Below are 24257 nucleotides of genomic sequence, written 5' to 3'. Positions count from 1 at the left end.
CATTTCCTATTTTGCGATTTATACCTACTTGGAGAATGTCGGGGAAAGAGGTGTGAAACCCGTGGGTGAGCCTAAAAACCTGAGATTAAGCAAGCGGTTATTGGTGTAGATCACTCAATATCTTCACATAAAATCTAATTTTTAAAACTAAAAATCAAATAAAAGTAAGTAGGAATAATAGAAATATGTGACAATGTTTACCTGCATTGTTTACCCCAATGGCAGTTACATCACTCTTACGTTTCCAGCTGCAGGGATACATAGTGTTCTTTGGCTATCCAAATACGTGCTACTCAGAACAATCAACTGAGTTGCAACTTATAATGATGTTTTATTGTGTAGCAACCACACATCAATTAATAGGGTAAAATTTAAGAATGAAAAATGGTTATGAAGGAAAGCCATGCATTTTTGGAATGTGCGCAAGCATCTGAGTTTATTAATAGAGGCTATTTGTAGGACTTTGAATTTGAGGTTACCCATAATACTCTGGGAGACTCAGAGAGGATTTTGCAGAATGTATTCTTTTTGCACAATGACCAAAGTTTAGAATCCAAAAATGGAGAGAAACTCAATAGATAACAACAAATGTTTTACTATTCTGTGGCTCCATCACCCACAACAAGAAAGGTCCCAAAAGGCAAAGTGGAAAAATCAAGATTTTTTTTGATCGAATTTCAGTCTTTTGGGTAATATGTACAGCTGAGGTGAGTGGGCCATCAACATTTCCAGGTGCACCATGGTTTGGAACAGGGTCAGAGTCAAAAACAAAAAGATTACTAAGGCTCCAGAGGCTAGCTGTGAAGGAGTAAAGGCAAAGGTTTAAAGTCTGGCTGCATGACAATTGGTTGCACATGTGTAATTTCCTAGATGGCATCAGTCGAGCATGGCCCGATGTTGCCTCAGGGTCCGACATGGGTGTCGGCGTCGGAATCATCATTCAGCACTGGCAGAGTGGACGCCAGCAGCAAAGTGGTGGATACTTGTGTGGATCGTAAGGCTAGGCTTGTAAGTGTGTACAGGAATTGATAAGGGTCCAGTATGAGATCCAAGGAGATAGACAGCACCTGGGAGGGACCTGCTGGCTCCAACCTGACTGAAGGCTCTCCAGGTTTCTTGGAGCTCAAAGGCATGCTAGAGGAAGCCAGAAGCAAACTGAATATCTAAAAAAAAGGCCTACTTGAAGACCTTAATCTTTTGTGGGGTCCACGACGGCTAGGGAAAATCAAGGCACATTCGGTTCTGCTGCAGAATTGTCTCAGTGGCTGGCAACCTTGAAGAAGAGCGACTTAAATGTTAATGCATTTGCGCCTTCTGCTCGGAATTGGGAGTCACTTTTTTATGCTTGCATTTGGGACCTGGACTTACCAGAGGTCTTTGAGCGGAGAAAGTCCCAGTACAGTCTCCAAGACCATGACTTAGAATGGAAGCAGGATCTAGATGAAAGTCACAATTTCTTCATGTGTTCGGCGACATACAGTTTCACCTCTGAATCTCAAATCACTTTTGGGTGACCGACAATTTCAGCAGCAGAGCTTCAGATCCATCCCAGAAGGCGCAAAAAGAAAGGAGCTTTTATCAGTGTGCATGAGTGATGCTTATATATGGCTCCGCTCTGTCACTTACATGGCGGCATAGAGCACACACAGAGCCGTACGATGACACCTAGCAGCACGAGAGTGCACTGCTACAAAAACATTTCTGGATGTAGTCTGGAGCATTGTGAAATGTTCAAAGGTGAAAAATCTGCGGTTATCCCTGAGAAAACCAATCCTGACAACATTCAAGTACTCGAGACTCCTGAAAGTGTAGACTGCGTGACACCCATGAAAGGTACCCAGAATGGAATGCAGTCTTTGCTCATATTCCTATTCTTTCGTCTGTACTCTTGCTTTTAGGGAGGCAAGAAAGAGAGAGACAGACAGACCAAGAGAGGAGAGCATGCCCTCCTCTTTAGGGCCAGAGAAGGACCAAAGTCAACCCTCCTCAGGACAGAGGTATCAGTATTCGATAAAAGGGTCATGGTTGGAGCAGTGTTATCCCATGCTAGAGAGCACCTGAAGGTGAATCATTGGTTAGACATCCAGTCAATTCTACCCAGTAACCAAACACCAAAGTACAGAACTTATTTCACAATGGTTTGGTTGACTTAAATTTAGGCAGACGCCATACAGTCATCCGGAAGAATGAATTAGCCCAAGGCACCACTATCATTCTGCTTAGCTAGGATTCGGTTTGAAAGCTGGTTAAATCCAGGGTCACAAACGTTTATGAGTGAACAATGACCATAAAACTGCACCTGTTGTCAAACAGTCATCTGCTACTAAGGGAAAATAATTATATGCGGGCAGAACAGCCTATGAAATTATGGTACTGAACAAAGAGCTTGGTCACCCTTATTTAATACAGTGCCTCACAATGAAGGCAGAAGTCCCCGTTTAAATTTGTCAGACAGTACCTCTCTTGCTCTGGAGTGGATTCTTCGCATACTGTTCAGTGATCTAAGCACAGTTAGTAAGTGTTCACTAGACACTATTTCACAGTGGAGAAATTATTTTTTTAAATTCCAAGATAAACCATGGCTCATACTTGGTCAACCATGGATGGCCCCCCTCTACCCATGTATAAATACAAGTCACAAAGTATTCAGTCCTTGACCTGTAAGAGAAGTAGGAACGTGATGTCAAATGCTATTGAATGCTACCTGTAACGCGTTCACCACTGTGATCTGGTGCTCTTCTCCCAAAGCCTGGATGCAGTGTTGGAACAGACTGTTAATGTTATCTTTTATCTTCATTAGTTCTTCTCCATCTAGCGATTGCAGCTTGGCTTCAAGGTACTCCAGGTTCACCTGTTCGAAATAAAAATAAAAAAAAACATTTGTTGGAAATAAAAATGAATTTACCTAATTACCTTTATAATAACAAAAATGAACAACCGACACGTTAGATCTGAAAGACCAAAAGCAACATATATATATATATATAGGCATACACACACATACACATGGTTTACTAAAGGATGCATCACTTGTTCTTAACAACGGAGTGGATCACTGTGAGCATGGGTTATCTGAAAAGTGCAATCTCAAGTTTATTTTCTTTTTTCAATTTAATTTGCAGTTCATCTGTTGCAGTAAACCACGGTTTTTACCTTGTGGCCCAATAACATGTTATTTGGAACAGGTGTGCTAATAAACACAGAATCACACCCTTATTAATAGAGTGCAAAGGTACTGCTGCTACATTAGAGCGTAATGGACATTCAGAAAACTGGTACTGCCTCTCAGACTTCCAGAAGAAAACACTGGGGCCGTATCACGAGACTTACGTAGTGTGACTTTACTGCACGGGTTTAACCAGTTGTTTCCCGATTATGGTTAAACACCTTTGTTCACAAACTACTGCAAAGGAAAAGCCAGCATGGCAGATATAGAGATCCGCTGAGTGCAATGTGCTGCACATTCTTATTTTGGAGGGTCCACCCTGGAAGTCTACCCTGGAAGTGAAGAGGCTTCTCTCTAAATCCACGTGCAACAAAAAAACTGAAGTTAACAGGAAGGTAAGATGTACGGGGGTAAGGATGGGTACAAAGCAGGATGGCTGACTAGTGACAGGAATGGAGTGATGAGGCACTGTTGGAGTGCTGTTGAATTGGGTTTCACTGCCCTTCTCTCCTCTCGCTTCCCATTTTAGCCTCCCGCCTGATGCAGGTGGGACCAGTGGTTTTACAATTGAGGGGGTAAATATGTGTTTGGATGTTCATTTTCTTTGTCTAGAGTGTGGTTTTCTGCAATACAAGCTTCCCCTTTTTGATGCTCTTTTGAGAGAGTGTATATGCAAGGTTCCCAAATGGATGGGGGATGTGGTTTTAATGAAAAGACATTTCAAGAAAATAAGGAATACATATGGATATAATTACACTTTCATATATCAAGAACTAATACCCCAATTACAGTGGGACATGGGAAGTACCACAGGCAGATAATTTATTGAAATATCTCTATAGAGGATATGCAAACCCTTACACATTTTAAAAAACATTAACTCAGTCGATCATTCATATGTTATTTTCACCTTTCACGTATGAAAACAGGGTGAGAGCTAAAGTTGGTATCTAATTTGTTAATTTCCCATCTTTCTAGGTTGTTTTCCCCACTATTAACAAGAAGTTAACTTTAACTTCAAATTTACTTTAGTTTTTCTGTGACTATATGTAAATCCAATGCAAAAGAAACAATTGATGAACGGAATGCTGGACAGTGCAAACACACACCCCCAGTCACAAGGATATGGGCTAAATCCATCATTCTTTTGCTCACCACCCCAGTTTGGACCCAGCCATATGCAAATCAGTCTTGACCCTGTTCCTTGTGGGAACAGTCCAGCCCGAACTGCCAAGCCAGGTCCTTGTTGCTTGTTTCCAGTTCAGGGAGGCCCTAGCCGGGCAGTTCAGGCTGGACTGTTCCCATTGGGCACAGGGTCAAGACTGATTTGCATATGGCTGGGTCCAAAGTGGAATGGCATGGTGAGCAAAAAAATTATGGATTTAGGCCCAGATCTCTGTACTGGGGTGAATGTATGACATTGTTCTGCATTCTGTCCATCAATTGTTTTTTTTGCATTTGTCACCCCAAGAGAGACGGGTATGCCCAGACGTGGGTCCCGTGCTCTCCATGCCACTAGAGTCAAGCTATCCTGGCTGATGACGGCTGAAAGCCCGATACTGGTCCTAGGATGCTTGTTTCCAGTTCAGGGAGGACCTGGCCTCGCAGTTCGGGCTGGACTGTTCCCATTGGTCACCGGGTCAAGAGTGATTTGCATATGGCTGGATCCAAACTGGAATGGCATGGTGAGTAAAAACGATGGATTTAGGCCCAGATCTCTGTACTGGGGTGAATGTATGACATTGTTATGCATTCTGTCCATCAATTGTTCTGTTTGTATATGTAAATCCAACGTAAGAAAATGTAGAACTTAAAAATGGTGCTGCAGCCTTATAAATGCATGCGGTGAGTCAGAATAGATCATGGGGAATGAGAAGGGACAATGGATAGATGGGAAAGAGCGTGAACAAGTGACATAAGCAGCAGAGCAAGACAGTCAGAGGCAGAAGAGACAGACACCAGCGGGAAGAGGGGTACAGGAACAGTGCAAGCCAGGGCACAGGAAGTACAAAGAATATATAAGAGATATATATATATATATATATATATATATATATACAAATTCACTTAAAAAACCATAGGTTTCACACATGTTATAGTTAGGTGGATATTTCACTCGTAAAAAACCAATGAAATTCCCCCGTTATAGTTAGTTCAGATAACTATAACTCGCGCGCTCGCAATCCACTGCTCATGACGTCACATATTACATCACTCATGACATGGTCAGTGGCATCACTCATGACATCACTGATGACATCATCCTTGTGATAGAGTGGCGGTCGCGTGAGTTATAGTTATCTGAACTAACTATAACGGGGGAATTTCATTGGTTTTTTACGAGTGAAATATCCACCTAACTATAACATGTGTGAAACCTATGGTTTTTTAAGTGAATTTGCAAGGTTTTTTAAATGCTAATTCCTAACTATAACGTGTGTGAAACCTATGGTTTTTTCAGTGAATTTGTACGGTTTTTTAAATGCTAATTTATTTATGTATTATTATTTTTTTTATATATTTATTTTACAATAAACTACGTATTAAAAAAAATGTTTTTGTTTTTTTTGTTTTTCACCGTGCGCGCACGGTGCGCGCACCCCCGCAATTTTTTTTTAAAAAAAAATTAATTTTTTTTTTAAAAAAACATTTCTGCCTTCGGGGTCCTTCAGGGACCCCCTGACAAAGGCTAGGGGGTCAGGAACCCTCTACCCTGCCCCCTTTTCACGTTCGCCACCTTCCTTTTTCACTCTCGCACTAAAAACAAACAAAATGGCGGCCGACACTTCCTGATTTTGACCGATTCGAACGTTGACTAACATGTATCCACCAATCAGAATTACGCTCGCGCACGTTAGGGTGCACGCACGGTGCGCGCTTATAGATATTTATATGCTTTTAAATGCCATTTTCTCAGGAACTACTGAACAGGTTGACACCAGACCTGCAAAAGGCACTTCCCTGACCGGAGGACTACCTCTCTGCCAAATTTCAAGTAATTCTGTTCAGCCGTTCGGGCTGTACCTGCGACTAAAGGTCCTATGGAAAAATGCATGGGGAAAACGCGTTTTGGGACCCCCCTTTTTTCTCGGCCCCCGCTTGATGAATCACCCCGAGACTTTTAGGGTAGGAGTTGAACGGAGCGCCCATTAGTTTCGAAAATTTTGCGAGGATTCGTCAACCGGCGCCAAAGTTATTCAAAATAGAATTTTCAGATTTCCTATGGAAACTCGGTCCTAACTGCCAGTAGATTATATATATATATATAGAGAGAGAGAGAGAGAGAGATCGATATAGAGTGAGAGAGAGAGAGAGAGACTAGGCACATTAAGAGTGACAAACGAATGGAAAGCCATGCCTTTTGCCTAGCAAATAATGGAGGAGACTGGGTTTAGAGAGAGTGGTACCAGCAAAAGATGCATCGGCAAACCCAAAAAGGCCACTTTTTGGACTTGTTGGTTTCGCCATTGCTCTTTGTCAGCATTAGCAAAAAGAAATGCGCTGAGGGCCACATAATTATTTATGCGTGGACATGCACCTCAATTCCTGCACACGCCTATGGAACGACTTGGGCACCATTTAGTTCTTTTTTATTTACCATTCCAAAATGGCGGATGCCACACGGAATAGTACATAGAAAACCATCAATTTTTACTATTGCAAAGACATTTAAAATAACAAAGTCAAAAACAAACATATATACATACACACACTGCAAGAGGTGGGTGAGCAACAGAGTAACAGGTGGAGCGATAAATAAAGTCGATGCTGAAGGGGATAAATATAAAAATAAATAAAAAGGCAGGTGGGCTAAGCAACAGACATGGTAAAAGAAGCAAGCAAAAAGGTGTGGGATAGAAGAAGCAACTCACGAAAGTGAGAGCAAGTGGAGGCAAAAATGGACAAGCTTGGGTGGAGGGAGAACAGAGCAGCGCAGATCCCATAGGGAAGAGAGAAAGAAAGCGCATGCACTCTCATGGAGTGCTTCAAGGAAAAAGGTGTTCCCTGAATGCAAGAAGTTGAAGCATACAAGTAATCCAATCAGAAGGATGGTAAAGAAGCTATTCTCCAGAGCAGGGACTAGCTCAAGAAGTGGAAGGGAAACCAATGAATAAGAAGCAACCAAATAAGAATGATAGAAAAGCCAACCGATGGAAAGCAGAAGGCTAGTTAAGTTTTTGATATCAGCCACAAGATGTCTTTCGGCTAAAAGCTGTCTGCAGGTGATACCTAAAAAAGGACGGCCTGTTAAAATATATCAAAATAAAATGCAACAATTCAGCAAAACACGTATGTTACTGGACAATATGGATTGCCTATGGAAAGCAGTAAATTATCAAGAATTCAAAAAGCTCCTGAAAAACTTCGCTTTTAGTTGAAGGGACATTCAAGTTCAAAACCTAAAAAAAACTGAAATTCATGTCATTAATAGGTACATAATTCGAAATACAGCACATCGCACAGCATTGTGTAGTACCTCTGCAACTGCATCATTGATGACAGCATGACAACGACATGTAACATAACATATACAATTACCACTATGATCATCAATGAGGCCACTGATACTGCAAATAACTGCACTTTTTTTCACATTTATTTATTGAAGTGGGAAAGATCTGTGTTTAATGAGAGCTATGAATATAGAAAGTAACTATATAAATGTTGTACGTGAGGACATTTAAACCGGGAGTACGTACAGCCTTACAACTCATTTCACATCTGTAAAAAAATTACTAGTAATAAGCAGAACTGGTTGAAATTGCTTACATTTAGGGAAACAGGTCAAACAGCTCACAAGAAAACCTTCAAGTCAAGTCTTGCATTGCTTTAAGAAGCCTCCAAGGTTCTACTTTCATAGATTGTGGGTGTGGTCGCATGCATAGCCTCCTTTCATAGGTCCCAGACAGGTAAATGCTTGAAGAATGAAACTGACACCACCTTAGCCCTAATGGAGTGTGCGAAGACGCCAAAAGAAGGCAGAGCCCCACTGTAACAGAGGACACTGACTGACATTATCTATCAGACAACAGTGAAGTTGGCTGCCACTCGGCGAGAATTATTGTTCAGAATTATTGCTTCTAAAAGTCACAAAAACTTGATAAGAGGATTCCATGTTCCAGGTGTGGCCCGAATAGAACTATAGCCGACTAGCCGAGCTATGCAGAGTACAATCCTCCATTTCATCACAATGTATAGAACAGTAGCGGGATCTATGTGACCCATCACTAGTTTGGATTTGACTTCTGGCAGGAAGGCTTTCAGTGCCGGTAGCATTTCCTCACAATATTTTGGACGATGCACCCCATCGTAAGGACCACGTTGCCATCTTTACAAGGAGGGCTTCATGAGCAGACGAGCTGGCACATTCTTAGAATAGTCACACAGTATCTGGCCCGATGAAGCCAGAAGCATCCCATGTTCTACTTGGCCTAAGGTACCATCATCATGGCAGAGAAATTAGAAGTAGCAAACATGACTCAAGAGATGTGAAAAGGGCATTCCGCGGCCTGATTTGTCCTGGAAGCTTGGGTACCGTTAAAAACATGTTTTACGGTTTCCAACGTAGAAATTCCTAGGAGAGGAAGAGGATAGGCTCAACCCCAGATTTGCTGGGAGTGAACGAAAGCACTTTCTCCACAGGGATTTTTTTCCCCTGCAGATAAAAACAAAAAATGTGCATCTGCAAGGTGGTTCCTTTCCCCCTTTGTGGCATTGTTCGCTGTGGTAAACACAGCTCAGTGGGATCAGGAGCCTTTTGGTGTTGTCACGTCATTCCCAGTAATATGCCCGGAAAACTGCGCCGGGCAGAGATTTTCAGGGGCAATACTGGGAATGTTTCTAAATAGCAAATTAACCCAACAAGTACACTCTGTCAGAGATGCAGATCTTTGATGGAGTTTTAATGTTTTATTTTTGTGACTAGAGCCCAAAAAGGGTGTCCGAACCAAAATGACCAAAATAATATTTAAGAAAATCAGCACCTGAAGCAAGCTTGTGTGTTAGGCCCATTTTATTTAACCTTTACAATGCAGATATGGGGGCTAGCATGAGAGAGCTTAAAGTAGGTCTGCCTAAACGTGGTAATTTACACACAAATATTGTGCAATACGCTGGATGACACAGTTGTTCTGGACCATACCCAGTGGTTTACAACCTTCCCTTCATGCTCTTAGCGATGACAATAGGCAAAATAATGTATTGTAAAATTTAGGTAAAAACAGGAATCTAATGTTTGGCAGGTGGCAAAGCACTTTCAACAGGAAACTCGACTTAATTAGATTAGATAAGAATTTGTCCAACATGTTTTTAGTTGTTCTTGCTAATATTCCTGCAACAAACACTTTTAATGGGACGAGGCTGTTAGCCTTGTGCCCAACCCTCAAACCTGGAGGACCAGTGGATCGCGCTTCGTCTAGTCTCTACCCCTTGATCTGCACGGCTTGGGTGAACCTGCCACAAGACTAAGCTCCCGCCAGCGTAGCTCTCAAGGGCACTGAGACACACAAGCCCCTGGACCACTTCAAAGTAGCGAAACCCTGAGGAGGTCATCTCCGTACCCTCCAAGGTGAGGGGTTACCATAGCTGTATTCTGGCCACACTCTTGAATGGATCAAAATGTTGGTGAAGGACGAAAAGCAATATAACCAAACTGCCAGCTTCCACACAAGGAGATGCACACCACATCAAAGCAAATGGCAGAGACACCATCATTCTGAAAAAAAGATGGATAGGACACGCCATAGGCCACATCATCGCAAGAATAGCTCTCCACTGGACCCAGAAGGCAAAAGGCAGAGAGGCAGACCAAAGAACACCTGGAGGTGAATTTCGGAAACAGAAATTAAGAACCTCAACCACAGCTGGCGCACCATACAGAAACTTCCCAAAGACAGACAGAAGTGGAGGTCTTTCGGTGCTGCTCTATATGCCAGATGGCATAACGGGCAGTAAGTATGTACGTTTCTGAGAGTTTCCCTGGACATCACCAGCCATGAAGCCTTAATGAGCGCTATAAAAAGGTCGAAATCCTCATCTTTGCATTAAAAAATGTATACCAAATTGACTAGTTCTTTATGCCCAATACCTTAAGAGTTTTAAAAGCACAATTTTTTCCTGAACTGACCTACGGTCTACTAGCATTCAGAAACAAAACTGCTACCAGTATCCAACCTGATAAAAGCAAAGGCGTTCATTTGAAATGTATTAACCCTAATTCTGCTAGAGGCAGGACTACTATAACAATCATTAGTCTTGGATGCATTATATATCAAATACCTAATAAGGTTGTGGAGATGGGCACATTCAGGTTTGGGTAGAATTATAGTTTCAAAAAGCTGAAATGTGCTTTTTTGTGGATGCTGGTGGTTATGTGAGGCACTTAAAGAAATCATCACCCATTTGGTGTGCATGTGTAAAAGTTTACTACCAGCAGGCACACCGTGGTTAAGAGCAATATTACTCCAGGTGGGTGCAAGGTCATTCAACGAGGCAGGTAAAGTTTGTTTTATGGCTACAAATTTACAACTAACAGCAAGGTTGATTGCATTTCTCAAATAACTGCAAAGCAGATAAACACAACGGAAGACATGAATATCTTGTAAGTGACTTGATTACATTTGTTTTTACTTTTTGTACTTAAGGGCAGCAATAAATTAAGGCTACAGGTTTTTGGTACTGTATGCACGCTTATGCACATAAATGTAGTCTGACGTTTAAAGAGCATTTTCATTACTTTATTCAATATTTGATGTATAATGTATATGCAAAAATATGAACACTTCTGCATGCTTAGAAATTGAATCTTAACTCACTGTTACAGAAACAATCTGAAGATCACGTGCATTTCTTGAAAATGTTTACAATAATGAATGTGGCAAAAATCAAGCATTAACAATCTCAATTGGAAACCTAAACCTTTATCCTCCCAAACCCCTTTTTAGGTCGAGCCTAGGCAGTGTATGCGCTGCACTGCAAGGCATGCGGTGTTCAGGTAGGGACTTGAAGCTCCGCCTACTCTTTGCCCAGATTTGTCATTGACTTGTGTCATTGTCCACTGTAAACTGTGGCTGTTCATTGTCTCATTTTAAAACCTCCCATGGCGACACCCCCTGTTACAAGTGTTGTCACTCGGTAAGCTTCAATTACAGCCTCCAAGCACTCTTTTCTCAAATAGCTGTGTCCTGCCTGCTGCTGCAGGCAGGACACACTCTATCCTAACGCTTTTTAAAATGTTTATAGCACAAACACATTTACAATGCAAAAGGTCTCGCATTTACAAGGGTTTAAGCTATTGGCATTGTAAACAACAATGCCTCTTATCTAGCTGTTTTAAAAACAACACACAAATAAAAGACATTGTCATTTACCATGCCAATAGCTCAAACTCTTGTAAAGGCGAGACATATTGCATTGCAAATGCTGGTTTTATTTCTACCTTCTTTCCACTTCTGTAGGGAACATCCGGCAAGAATCGTTAAACGTGTGTTGGTGGAGAATGTTCACAGTGGGCAAATGGCACAAGCGTCCCCATTGGGACACCTTCCCCTTTGCGAAGCAGCTGCTACCCCAACTTGTGGGTCAGTAACTCATCAATGGTTTACAACCGCAGTTTCAGTCACAAACCAACGACCACAAAAAATGTGTACAACGGGACCTAATTAATTAAGTAGTACAATAGCTCAGTGACTGGGTAAAAAAATAAATTGGGGATGGAGCCAGGCCCAAGATGGTGCAAGACGTGTAGCCTGAAGTCTTGACACTGTCCGGTGAAGGGGCTGACTGGCTGCAACTGCTGAGAGTATGAATTTTGACAGCACAGAGTGCCAAACTCCTCGAGACAAGATGACGACCTGGAGCAATGGAGAACACCAAGCAAACTCTGGCACCCTTGCAGGTACTGTGCGCCCGGCGATAACCTCTTTGGTGCAGCAGGGAGATAGACCGTCGTGAAGTAAAGTAAGTACAGTGAAACTGTCCCTATGAGTCTGAAAACCGGCCTCGGGTAATGCAGTGTTTCAAGAGCGGAGACAGGGCTGTCGGTGGGATTAACCAAGTGATGTGGTGAATGGTGGGGATGAAGAACAAATGCTTGAAGGACAATTTCTATTAAAGGAAAATTGCAAGACACAGAGGAACAGTGACCAGGGAATCTTAGGCATAGACAGTCCAAGATGGCGACACTTAGAAGTAAGTCGTGAACTGTATCTAGCGACAAAGAGGCTGCATAAAATAGTGTCATAACGCACATTGGAGATTGTGGAGAAAACAACATGCAAAAACTGTAGAGATCGGCACCACTCTACTCACAGAGACAGAGCAGTAGACAAAGGCTGAATTTCTGCTGCAAGGCAGTAAAATACAGGTACAGCACTACATGTCGCTTCTCTGTGAAGTGAGGCGACCTGTGCAGGTTGTGTGCACAACACTGTGGCGTGACAGAACTGAGCTCTAAATAGCGACCCCTTGGCAAAAAGATAATGTACCCCGCAAGAAGGAGACTGGAAGGCATAAAAAGAACTCCAAAATAAAAAGAAAACCTTCAACAAGTAGGTAGGAAAAAGACAAACTACTCGCAGCATTAAACAGGGAGAAAATTAAGGACTAGAACAAACTGAACAGGAAAAGGAACCAAGGAATTTGATAAAAAAGCATTTCATGCTAGAAATGAAGGAAGAAGTTAGAACGATCTGAACAGAACTAAGGCAAGGTCTGAAAGAAATACGGTCAGAAGTTAAAGCGCTGGAGGAAGAGACTGCACTAGTTGGAGACCTCCCTCGATGAAAGAGCAGTGGAAACAGAGGAAGAGCACAGAACATGTTGTATAACTCTAGGAGAACAGCTCATAATATTTCAAGATCCGCAGAATCGTTCTAGAAAGTGTAACAAATGGATCAGAGGGGCTCCAAAAGGGGTGACAGAAATATAATTATCTGTGCAAAGCCTGCTAAATGCAGTCAGTGGCGGTTCCTCCTTGAAGGCGGAGGCGCGTCGCCCTGTCTGCTGCAAACGCAGAAGCCAATGTAAATTAATAAAATGGTCATTACCATTTTATAAAGCGCCACTATTCTAGCTCGAGTGTGAGGGCGGGAGCAGCGGTTATTCCTGCTGATTGGCAACAGGGGGTGACTTCCCTAAAGTGTTAATTGCGGAGTGCACGTAAGATTGGCCGGCTGTCTTGAGATGGCTAGCTCGACATGCGCACTACAGACAGCAACAATCTGAGCTGTTTTAAACAGTCGAGCGGATTGCAGACCAGGCCCCTAGTCTCAAAAGAAGTGCTGGTTTGCCTGCTCCAATCAACCCTGGTGCTTCTCTCATGCTGAAAACATCATGAGAGCAGCTCCAGGATTGGTTAGGTTAGTTGGTTTTTGTAAGGAAAGTCAATACACCTCCTTCCCTCGTTTTGGAACTTGATCAGGCTCTTGGCTGCTCTCAGTCGGCACACACCCTCATGATCTTGAGACATCGGAAGGCAGTATCTGTAAGTTTCAGCATCACCACTTAATAGTCATTTTTCTATTTAAATCAACGTGAGCAGATGTCAGCAGTATTTAACTGTTAATATTCTGCTAGCCCTTGTCTAGTTTGAACATTTGTTTTTAGAGGGACTGTAATATGTATATAAGGTCAAGCACGCCTACCTAATTTTAGAGAAGCAAGTCTGAACCCTGCGAGCAACAACAGTACAACACAAAATGACATGGTCCTTGTGCTATAGAATATCCATGAACAGCCTTTGGGGCCATCATGACTGGTACACAAGTGCAAATCGTGTGCCTCATGACGGTACACACCACACAAACGACACCACGCAAGTGATAAGATTTACAAATTCTCGCTTTGATTTTCAAGAAATGGGGGGGGGCGTGTTGGAGATGGAGAAACATACGCACTGACATAGTTGTTCCAAATGGGTGTTTTGAGCAGAGAAAGTCCGGCTTGTCGTTTTTTATGGTTCAAATCTTCTTTATTAGCATTTTCGAAATAGGGGGAAAACCGAAACCAGCAAGATACAAAGCATAGCATTGCTCTTCGCAACTGTCACTCATAATATTAACATTAACATACAAATCAAAAAGGGACCGGACCCACTCCCTCCACCGGTGTTCATCATGGTGTGTCATAATCATTGTGGCCCAATAGTACACAGTGATGGTCAACTTAAGAAGTTTCTGGCAGTTGTGTAGGGGTAGTAACATCTATCAAGCGCAAGAAGCGCAAATACTTGGGCCAGGTGCGTTCCTGTAATTCTGCTGAAAGAAGCCCTATATATGGACGCCAAAGATCTTGGAAGGATTCGCTCTGTGTTGTCAAGGTAAGTGTAAACTTTTCCATCTCTAAAATATACCATATGTGATGCAGCCACCTATGGGGTGTCGGAATGTGTCCTGTGCCCAGTGTGTAAGAATGTTCTGGAGCACTGCACTGAGAGCCAACCCTATCTGCCGACCACAGCGGGATTTAAGTGGAAAGGTGAGTACATTAGGAAGGCCTAGAACATGTAGGCAGGAAATCTTGGCAACTGTGTGTCTAGGTACGTATCAATGTCATCGAGGGTTGCATCCCAATAGTGTATAATCTCAGGGCAGTCCCACAGCAAATGGAGCAGTGTTCCAGGGGAACCACATCCTCAACGGCAACAGTGATGTGCTTTGGGTTGCATTTGTGGAGTCGTACTGGCAAAAGGTACCTGTATGTAGCTATCTTGGTGGCTGTCTCGACACTGGCCATGCTGTGGGCAGTATGGCTTGCACTATAGAACACTTTCTCCCATTCCCTCTGTGTTAATTGCCTGCCCAGTTCCAATTCCCATCTCCTTTGTCCCTCCGTTTTAATCGGTTGGTGCGGCGTTCAGGATACCATATAATTCAGTAACTAGGCGTTTATCTGATGTTTTGGTCACTAACCATTTCTCAAAGGATATCAGGAGTCTTTGCGCTTCTGGGCGGACGGATGGGTGTAGCAGCCAGTGGCGAACCTGGAAGTAGTGCACACTCACCATTTTGGGAAATGGGTAGTCAGTACATAGCTGAGCGAAGGGGAGCAGTCCTTCATCAAACACCTGTCCCACAGAGTAGCATACCGGGAAGGGGACATTGACCACTACACCACTTTGCATTGGTCGCAGCCCCACGACACCAACTTTGGCACCAAGAGGTCTCAGATCGGAGGGAGTACCACGAGGGAGGCCTGTACCACCCCCCAACCCCTGCGGACCACTGGACGTTGCTAAAAAAGCCTCTCACCGTGAGGCCACCGCTTGAAGTTTGGGAAGGTAGGTGCTGGCAGAGGCGGTGAGGCACCACACAGCCACAGGAGACAGCAAACCACTACAATGAGTTGGGAGAGACTGCCCGCCGACATCCATATCACTCAACCCGACACCAACGCTCCTGGGTTACGCACGCTAAGGCACACTAAATAAACCAGAATCCATGAGAAACAACCTCACAACGCTAACAATATGGCAGGTCACAGGCCCAAAAAAAGACTTCACACCCTGAGAGACCTACTGCCCAAGCCTTCAGCCAAGAAGACAAACCAGACCCGGGAGGCCTCACCCCCACCGCAGATGTCCCACGAACCACAGAGGCAGAGGCGCCAGTCACTCGATCAACCAATCTATCAATCGGAGCATTTGTAGAGTGCACTACTCACCCATGAGGTTCTCAACGCGCTGGGGGGGGGGGGGTGGGTGCTACTGCTCTAACAGGCAGGTCTTGAGAAGTCTCCTGAAGGTCAGCAGGTCCTGGGTCTGTCGCATGTGGATGGGGAGGGTGTTCCATGTCTTGGCGGCGAGGTGGGAGAATGATCTGCTGCCGGTGGTCGTTCTGTGGATGTGTGGAACAGTGGCAAGGGCAAGGTCAGCGGAGCAAAGCTGGCAGTTCGGGATGTAGAAGGAGAGTCGTTTGTTGAGGTATACTGGTCCGGCGTTGTAGAGTGCTTTGTGAGCCTAGGTGAAGAGCTTGAAGGTGATCCTCTTGTTAACGGGGAGCCAGTGCAGGTCTCTCAGGTGGGCTGTGATGTGGCTGTGGATGTCGAGGATGAGGCGTGCGGAGGCGTTCTGTATGCGTTGTAGGCTTTTCTGGAGTTTGCCCGTGGTTCCCGCGTAGAGGGCTTTGCCGTAGTCCAGTCTGCTGCTGACGAGGGCCTGGGTGACCGTCCTTCTGGTTCCGGTGGGGATCCATCTGTAGATCTTGCGAAGCATGCGGAGGGTGTTGAAGCAGGAGGAGGAGACGGCATTGACTTGCTGGGTCATTGATAGTGATGAGTCTAGGATGAACCCCAGGTTGCGTGTGTGGTTGGTGGGTGTCGGTGCAGCTCCCAGTGTGGCCGGCCATCAGGAGTCATCCCAGTCGGAGGGGGTGGAGCTGAAGATGAGGACCTCCGTCTTGTCCGAGTTCAGTTTCAGACGACTGTTCATCCATTCGGCAACGGCCTTCATTCCTTCGTGGAGGTTGGTTTTGGCGGTAGCGGGGTCCTTGGTGAGGGAGAGGATCAGCTGGGTGTCTTCGGCGTATGAGACGATGTTGAGGTCATGCGATCGGACGATGTTGGCGAGCGGTGCCATATAGACGTTGAAAAGGGTCGGGCTGAGGGAGATTTAGCGTGCTTTGGACATATATAGCTGCTCTGTGGGAGGAGATGACTGTGGACATCAAAGAGGGTAAGAAGGATATCACGGAGATAGGCTGCAGGGTGGATACGCTGCAGAAAACTAGTGATGTCAGGGAGAAGGAATTCTAATACTACTGGAGGGAGCAACTGGACCTGTGAAGATAACATCAAGACCTGCAAATTCACCTGGAGCACCTTAAAAATCAATCCAACAGGAGAATCAGAGGAGTCCCACTGCAGGCGGACGCTGGGGACTTGGAGGGATACATCACCCACCTCTTCCGTCACATCCTACCGGACATGGCAGAAAAGGAGGTGGTTCAGGACCGCGCACATAGCGGGCAGACTGGCAAGTACACCAGGTATGCCCCAGGACATGTTAACATGTGTCCATCCATTATGCCAGAACGAGGCCATCATGGTAGCGGTGTGGGACCGGGCCTCGATTATGTTCGAAGATGTGCAACTATGGCTGTAACAGGACCTATCCTCTATCTCAATGCAACGTCACCGCCTGCTCAGATCTGCTACCGCCTTCCCGTGGGAAAATGGTGTTAAATACAGGTGGGGCCACAGGTTCCACCTGAGCATCGCGTGGAACATGGAAAAACACACGATACGAAACAAAGAGTAAGCAAAATTGATTATAGGCCTGGAAACAGACCAAGAAGAGACCGTCCCCTCGGACGCCCATCGCAAAACACCAGGATGCACAAGAGCGGGCAGGAGGTCCCCCTGTTCGTCCAGGAAATGCACAGGCAAGCTCAACAGGCCCACAGCAGATGAATGCTGCAGAGAATGCTCTGGTCTTATCCACCACCTCCAACGCCAAGAGTCCTCACCAGACCGAGGTGCCCCATGACAGACATATAACTACTTGTCCTTAGATTGCACCTACTCAAGTCTGCCCCAGACCCACCGGCCTCGGACAATGGACACTGCTAGTTCTTGGACAAACATTGCCTGAACTGATTTGGAAAGGGCATACCACAACCAGATATGCCCCTCTGTCTACCTACTCTGTTTTTTAATATCTTTCAGGCTGGTTTGGTCTCTACCCCCTTACTACGTGCCTCGCAACGCTCTTTGGTCAGAGCAACGACCACTGTTCACACTGTTGCTTTGACACCCATAGGTGGAGTAGTTGAATTCCTCAGTTCCAGCCTGAGTTTTCCCACTTCCCCTTCTGCTGACCAGTTTCTCTGTAGTCATGCACCTACAGAAGTGAACAGGTGCACAACCAGCCAAGGGTCCTGCAGACACGTCCCTCACATCCCATTCACTAGGCACACGTCCACACAATGATTAAAATACTGAATCTAAACATACAGGGCCTCAATGCCCTGGCGAAAAGGCTAGCACTCCTCTCCATGTTTCGAGACTCCCAGTGCAATGTCAGCCTGTTGCAGGAAACACATCTACTTAAATGCACTGGAAGCAAATGAAATCTAGCTGGTTTGATCACAAATATTTCTCTACAGACAGGGGGAAGATGGGTGGGGTAGTGATCCTTTTCGTCTCCTCCTTTCACAGACAGGTACTCCAAACACAGGAGTAGCAGCCAGGTAGACTCCTTTGCCTCCGTATAACACTACACACTCACACTTTTACCTTAGCGAACATTTACGCTCCCAATGCACACCAAGAGAAGTTCATACTCAGCGCCTTGGGGAAGATACTGACCACTCCAGACACTGACATACTGCTAGGTGGAGACTTCAATTTAGTCCGAGACACTTTCACAGATTGCTTGGCACAAAGAATAAGGCAGACTGGAGCCTTCACCCCGGAGGGCCTGCACTGGCTACAGGAGGCAGGCCTATTGGCTATATGATGCTCAAGCAATCCCACTAGCATGTACTACACCTTATTCTCTGCCACACATCAAACCTATGCAAGACTTGATTACTTCCTGGCCACTGCACGCATTGTCACAGCGGTTACTCAAGCCGAGATTAGGGTTGCAGCGCCCTCTGACTAATCCCTGGTCTCGATTGTGCGGACAGTCCCAGAAGGACCCACGACACACAAGACATGGTGCCTTAATCCCAAATTACTAACGTACGCATCTACAGTCAAAGAGCTCAAGGAAATAATTTCCACCTTCCTAACCACAAACGACAACCCGAATACTTCCATCTCACTTATGTGGGATACCCTGAAAGCAATCCTCTGAGGCACACGGTTCGCCATATATCCACAAGAATCAATAGATCCTGGAGAGAGAAAGGCACAGCCCTAAAAACCCTGGTAAAAAACCTGGAAAACACACAGTCGGGTGAGGTGAGGTGGCAACTCACCCTGGCCAGAAAACAATTTAAAACTCTAGACACGGATAAGGAGGCATATGCCCTTCTTCACACCAAGCAGGGGTACTAAACTGGTGGCAACAAAGCTGGTAGGCTCCTGGTGCATCGGTTGAGGGCCCAAGAACATAGAAGTAGAATTCAGGAGTTACACAAACCCCCGGGACAGATACTGAGCACAGATGCAGCTATACCATAGGTATTTAAGCGCTTCTATGAAGACCTGTACACCGCAGAGACTCTAAACTCCAATGAAGCTGCAACATATCTCTCTAAAGCACCTACTGTACGCTTGTCAAAGCAGGACGCCTTCCTCCTGGAGGAAGACAGCCAGGAGGATTAAGTCCATGTGGCAACTGCTAAACTCTAACCAGGCAAAGCCCCAGGGCAAGATAGCTTTACACCCACTTTCTACAAGCTGTTCGCCACCCAACTCGCCCCCATCCTCACCCATGACTACAATTCATTTAGGGCCACGGGCACACTTACTAACACCATGAAAACAGCAGTCATCACAGTGATCCTCAAACCAGGGAAAGTTCCTCCTAACTGCACTTTCTATCGCCCTATACCCTTACTGAATGTAGACACCAAAACCTTTACAGGCAGACTGGCCGCTTGCCTTAATCCATATATGCAGGGCCTGATAGATTCCAATCAAGCTGGTTCAAGGGCAGACTCGGAAACCAAAGCAGCCCTTGTAAATTTTGCAAAACCAGCCCTCGAATGGGGCATTGCGAATGCAGCGAGTGAGCCTGATCACTGCAAAGGAGGGGGCGGTTTTCCCCCCAGCAGATTTGGGGAAATTGGTGCATTATAAAACATATTTGTCATTATATATTTAATTGTACTAGCTTTTAAAGCATAGTAAATAATGACCTTAACTCCTAAACCGCGGCGCAAATACCGCCGCGGTGCGGGAGTTTTATTGAGTGGGTGGGGCCGCGTCGGCCAACGGACGTGCGCAGCTCTAGCGAGATAGTGCTAGCGACGGCCGTTGGCCGACGCGCGCACGGAACAGGTTAATGTGCACAAGGATACAACAATCTTTGCTGGGGCTCTTTAATGATTCCCTTACTATCACCCTCTAGCCGTGCCACCCATCTCTCCATAGTCCCTTTCTCACATGTATTTCATCAGTTTTATGGCACCTCTTGTACAAGTGTAGGTGTCGGAGCACTTTCCATTACACACATATACAGAGACAATGAACCATATGTGTGTAAATCAGTGTATAGAAAATGTTACATAAGGCAAATGGGACTAAAAGGTGTAGGATTCAGGTCATCCATACTGCTAGGCATTTTTTAAGAGTCCTTGGTCTGGAGAAGCACAAACTCAGAATTAAGAACATAACACAGTGGTTAAGGTTGACTTTAATAAGAAGAATTTATTTCTACCCAAACAAACCTTTATTAGCAACATCAGGATAAGGAAAGTGACAACACAAAGTGGCTTTTGCATCTCATCAATAAAACGGGACGCCCCCATACGCCAGCACTACCAATATCGATTGTTGCCCAAAAAAACTTTGATTGGGTGCATTGGCCTTTTCTCTGCCTGGTATTGGAGGGGGCAGAATTAGGCGCCCGGTTCCTGAAATGGGTCTGGTGCAATTACCCAAGGCCCACAGAATGTGTACAAACTAATGGATTGGCCTCATGGACCTTTACTATAGTAGGAGGAACACAGCAGGGATGCTCTTTATCCCCACTCTTATTTGTCCTGTATATGAAACCGATGGCGGAGAGAGTACGTACAACCATGCAAATCACCAACATCCCCTTTACCCACCTAGAGCATAAAATAGCGCTCTATGTAGGTGACGTTATGCTAGACCTGACTCAACCACACACCTCCCTTCCGGTACTTAAACAGGAGCTGGAGGCCTTTGGCAGGGTGTCTGGCTTTAAAGTTAATTTACAAAAGTCCCAAATCATGAACATCGCCGTCCCCTGGAGCGACAAACTTTTAGAACTCCTTTTGCCCTTCCCATGGGTGACTCCATTGGTGCCTTACCTTGGTTTAAAAATCAGCCCTCAGCAGAGAAAACAGCAGAGCACAAATACAATGATCTGCTGGCAAACACCCGAACCGGCTTGCAGACGTGGAAGGGAGGGAACATCAACGGGCTAAGTAGGATAGCTGCTATTAAAATGATCCTCCTCCCGAAGACCTTCTACATTATGCAGACAATTCCTCTCCAGCCACCTCGACGGGCGCTAGGGTAACTACAGAGCCCAATAGAGAAACGTACATATGGGTTGGCAAGAAAACGAGCATGGCCAGGAAACCGCCTACCTGTCATTAGCGGATGAAGGACTAAGGATTCCCCACCTAAATCACTATTACCTGGCAGCCAAACTATGGTACATGGTGAAATGGAACAGACCCCTTACAGAAAAATAACAGTGCTTCATTGATCAAATATTAGCAGGAATTCACATCTGAAAGATCCCTGGCTGCAACAAAAAAACAAAAAAAAACCACGTGGGCCAGGGTCAAGCTCCCCCGGAAACGGTCTACACATATTTCCTTTTACACACCCATTATAGGCAGCCCTTCTTTTCCAGCTGCAATGAAGGCCATGGTATTTTTCCCATGGCAAGAGGTGAATTGCAAAAGAGTTGGAGACTTCTTTGACCACTCGGACCTTATGGATTTTCCGGGAAATTCAGGCCAGCTAAGGCATACCAGGAGACGAACAGTGGCATGACACAGCCATCAAAAATGAGGTTACCCACCAGTGGTGTAGCAAGGGGGTGGTGGTGGGGGGGGGCAGTCCGCCCCCACTCTTGACTATGCCGCGGGGTGGCTAACGCAGGAAACATCACCAGCAGCCCCCACCCCACTCTTTAAGGCAGGGTCCGCCACAGGCAGCAAAGTGCCTCGCTACGCCACTGTTACCCACACCCTCGTCCGCCCTTATGTGGCATGGGCCATTTGAGAAGTGGCTCCTCACTCGCCATAACAACAAGGGTATCCTTTCAGATATATATGCCTCTCTGAACACCATCTGGAGCCCACCAAGTCTCCTGAACAGAATAGATGGCAATCTGAATTAGAATTCTCCTTCACCCAAAAGGGATGGACCGACATCTTACGCAGGGCCCACTCTTCCTCCCATAGTGCTGCTGGGAAAGAGACTATACTTAAGATCGTACATTACTGGTATTACACCCAGCCCAGATTGGCCTCATGGCGTCATAGGGGAATCTAGGCTGCTGGCGCAGATGTGACCACACAGGAACACTGACCCACTTGCTATGGCATTGCACTAAACTTAAAAGATACTGGGAAGAAGAGTTGAACAACATTAATAAGAAATACCAAACCAATGTCACCAATCTGTCCAGCTATATCATACTAGGACTCCCTAACACCTTTACCTACCCCCTGCGCTCAATCAAAGGTAAGGTCATTACCTTGGCACTCTGCATGGTAAACAAATTAGTCTGGCTAAATGGGTCATAGATAAAACTCCCACCCACACAGATTGGCTGCACAAACTTTGGGATCTGTCAGGCATTGAGAAATTGACTACCGTCATTGATAAGAAACTCCCACTGTTTGACAAAATGTGGGGCCCATGTCTCCAGTTTCTGGTGCAAGAATTCCGTGAACTCACCTGCCCGTCATACCTAGGTGTGCTTCGATTAACAAGTGCCGGCGACCCTATGGGATTAAACACCACTCGCTAAACCCTTGAGCTGCACGCATGTAACACCCCACAGCTTTATCCACCGAACTGTCTGTGACGAGGAGCATCCTAAAAACCGTAACCCATACCCTTTTCTGAATTACACCCACCCCCACCACCCATACTCCACCCACACCCCGCTATCATGGACAAGCAGCCCCCTGTTGCTTTCTTGCTCCCCCCACCTTCTACCTTTCTCCTACCTGGCCAGCAGTGGATGTAGGTGAGAGTTTCTGTTTGTATTATAAAATCATTAAGACAAATTTGAACCATAAATAATAACAGCAACTAGGAAAGGAAAAATGAAGCACATTTTTTTTTATTCTGAAGTATGAGGGAAACAAAGGTTTCAATAGGAGCATAACAAATCAATACACTTGGTGATATATTTGCTGAAACCTGATTTCCATAGATTATCATTTATGCTCTGCATAGTTTTATCAGTAAAACTGTATGTCTGTGCATATTTAGTAGTCATTTTAGTGGAAACTGTGTCTGTAAATGTCAGTGCGCTACCACAGCTTGGTTTAGTGATATATTTTCAACATTGTTATCTAAAAAGTACCTCCAGCAACACTGCACCCTTACCACTCTCCTGCCGAATACATTTGCAACACTTTTGTCTTCAATGTTGTAACATAAATGGTAGTGCCCCCACTCTGAAAATTGTTCCAGCACCACTGGCGCACGCCAACTGCAAAATGTCATTCGTGCAGCAACCCTTGCTTGACATTTATTTTTAACTATCCTGTTTCTACGCAGCTCTTGAAGGAAGTAGTGTTCTATAATTTAAATAGGATTTTCTCAAATATCAGACAGCTCCTTCTCAACTTTTACTTCAGTATTAAATGTTAACACACAAATGCTAAAAGACTAGTTTAGCAATATGAAGCATATATACATCTGCAATTTACATCTCAACAAAACATGACAACAGATGTTAATAGGATCCGCTTCATAAGAATATAAAAACATGCAATGATACAATCAAAAGCATTAAAGGGAGTGTGTCCACGCACATTACAAACAACAATTAGAACAACCCCCCAATATGCTCCTTTTATACTGCAAGTCTTTACAAAGCGGGTGGGGGGTGGTTCGTTGTCTTACCTGCCTTTACTATATGAATCATTCAACTACATAAGCTATGCACATAATCCATTTAGGGCTGTAATTCTTCTGCAGAAAATAATTCTCCATGATCAATCTCTAAATAAAACAAGTATATTTGTACGTACCCTTGAACCTATCCTAATAAGCAATGAAAATTTCAGAAAATGATTTAAACGTGATATTTTTAGTAACAGTCTTGAAGTTTAAGAACTCTACATAAGAACTACATAAAAAACATGAATTACTTATTGATTCTGAAAAACAAATACCTTCAAAAGAAACAGCTCCTCCCAAAATCGTGGGTTGATTTTTGTTGGGTCTTCCTTCTACAACAAAATTTCACAGTTCATTA

The 24257-nt window shown here is 44.7% G+C and overlaps 1 protein-coding gene across 2 annotated transcripts in view; it reads right to left on the bottom strand.

The window, feature by feature from the left end:
* The window catches only part of ARMH3 (armadillo like helical domain containing 3), a 772183-nt gene that overhangs the window by 676515 nt on the left and 71411 nt on the right, over window positions 1-24257 (bottom strand). For both annotated transcript variants that reach the window (XM_085606447.1, XM_085606449.1), the window contains 2 exons: window positions 24175-24231; window positions 2705-2851 (listed from right to left, as the gene is read on the bottom strand). In XM_085606447.1, the coding sequence (XP_085462573.1) occupies window positions 2705-2851; window positions 24175-24231 (204 nt within the window). The remainder of the gene's footprint in view (window positions 1-2704; window positions 2852-24174; window positions 24232-24257) is intronic.

The sequence above is a fragment of the Triturus cristatus genome, chromosome 1_2, assembly GCF_964204655.1.
Source record: "Triturus cristatus chromosome 1_2, aTriCri1.1, whole genome shotgun sequence".
In the NCBI taxonomy this organism is placed as follows: Eukaryota; Metazoa; Chordata; class Amphibia; order Caudata; family Salamandridae; genus Triturus; species Triturus cristatus.
The sequence above is the reverse complement of the archived record's forward strand: the minus strand, read 5'-3'. Positions and strand labels throughout refer to the sequence as shown.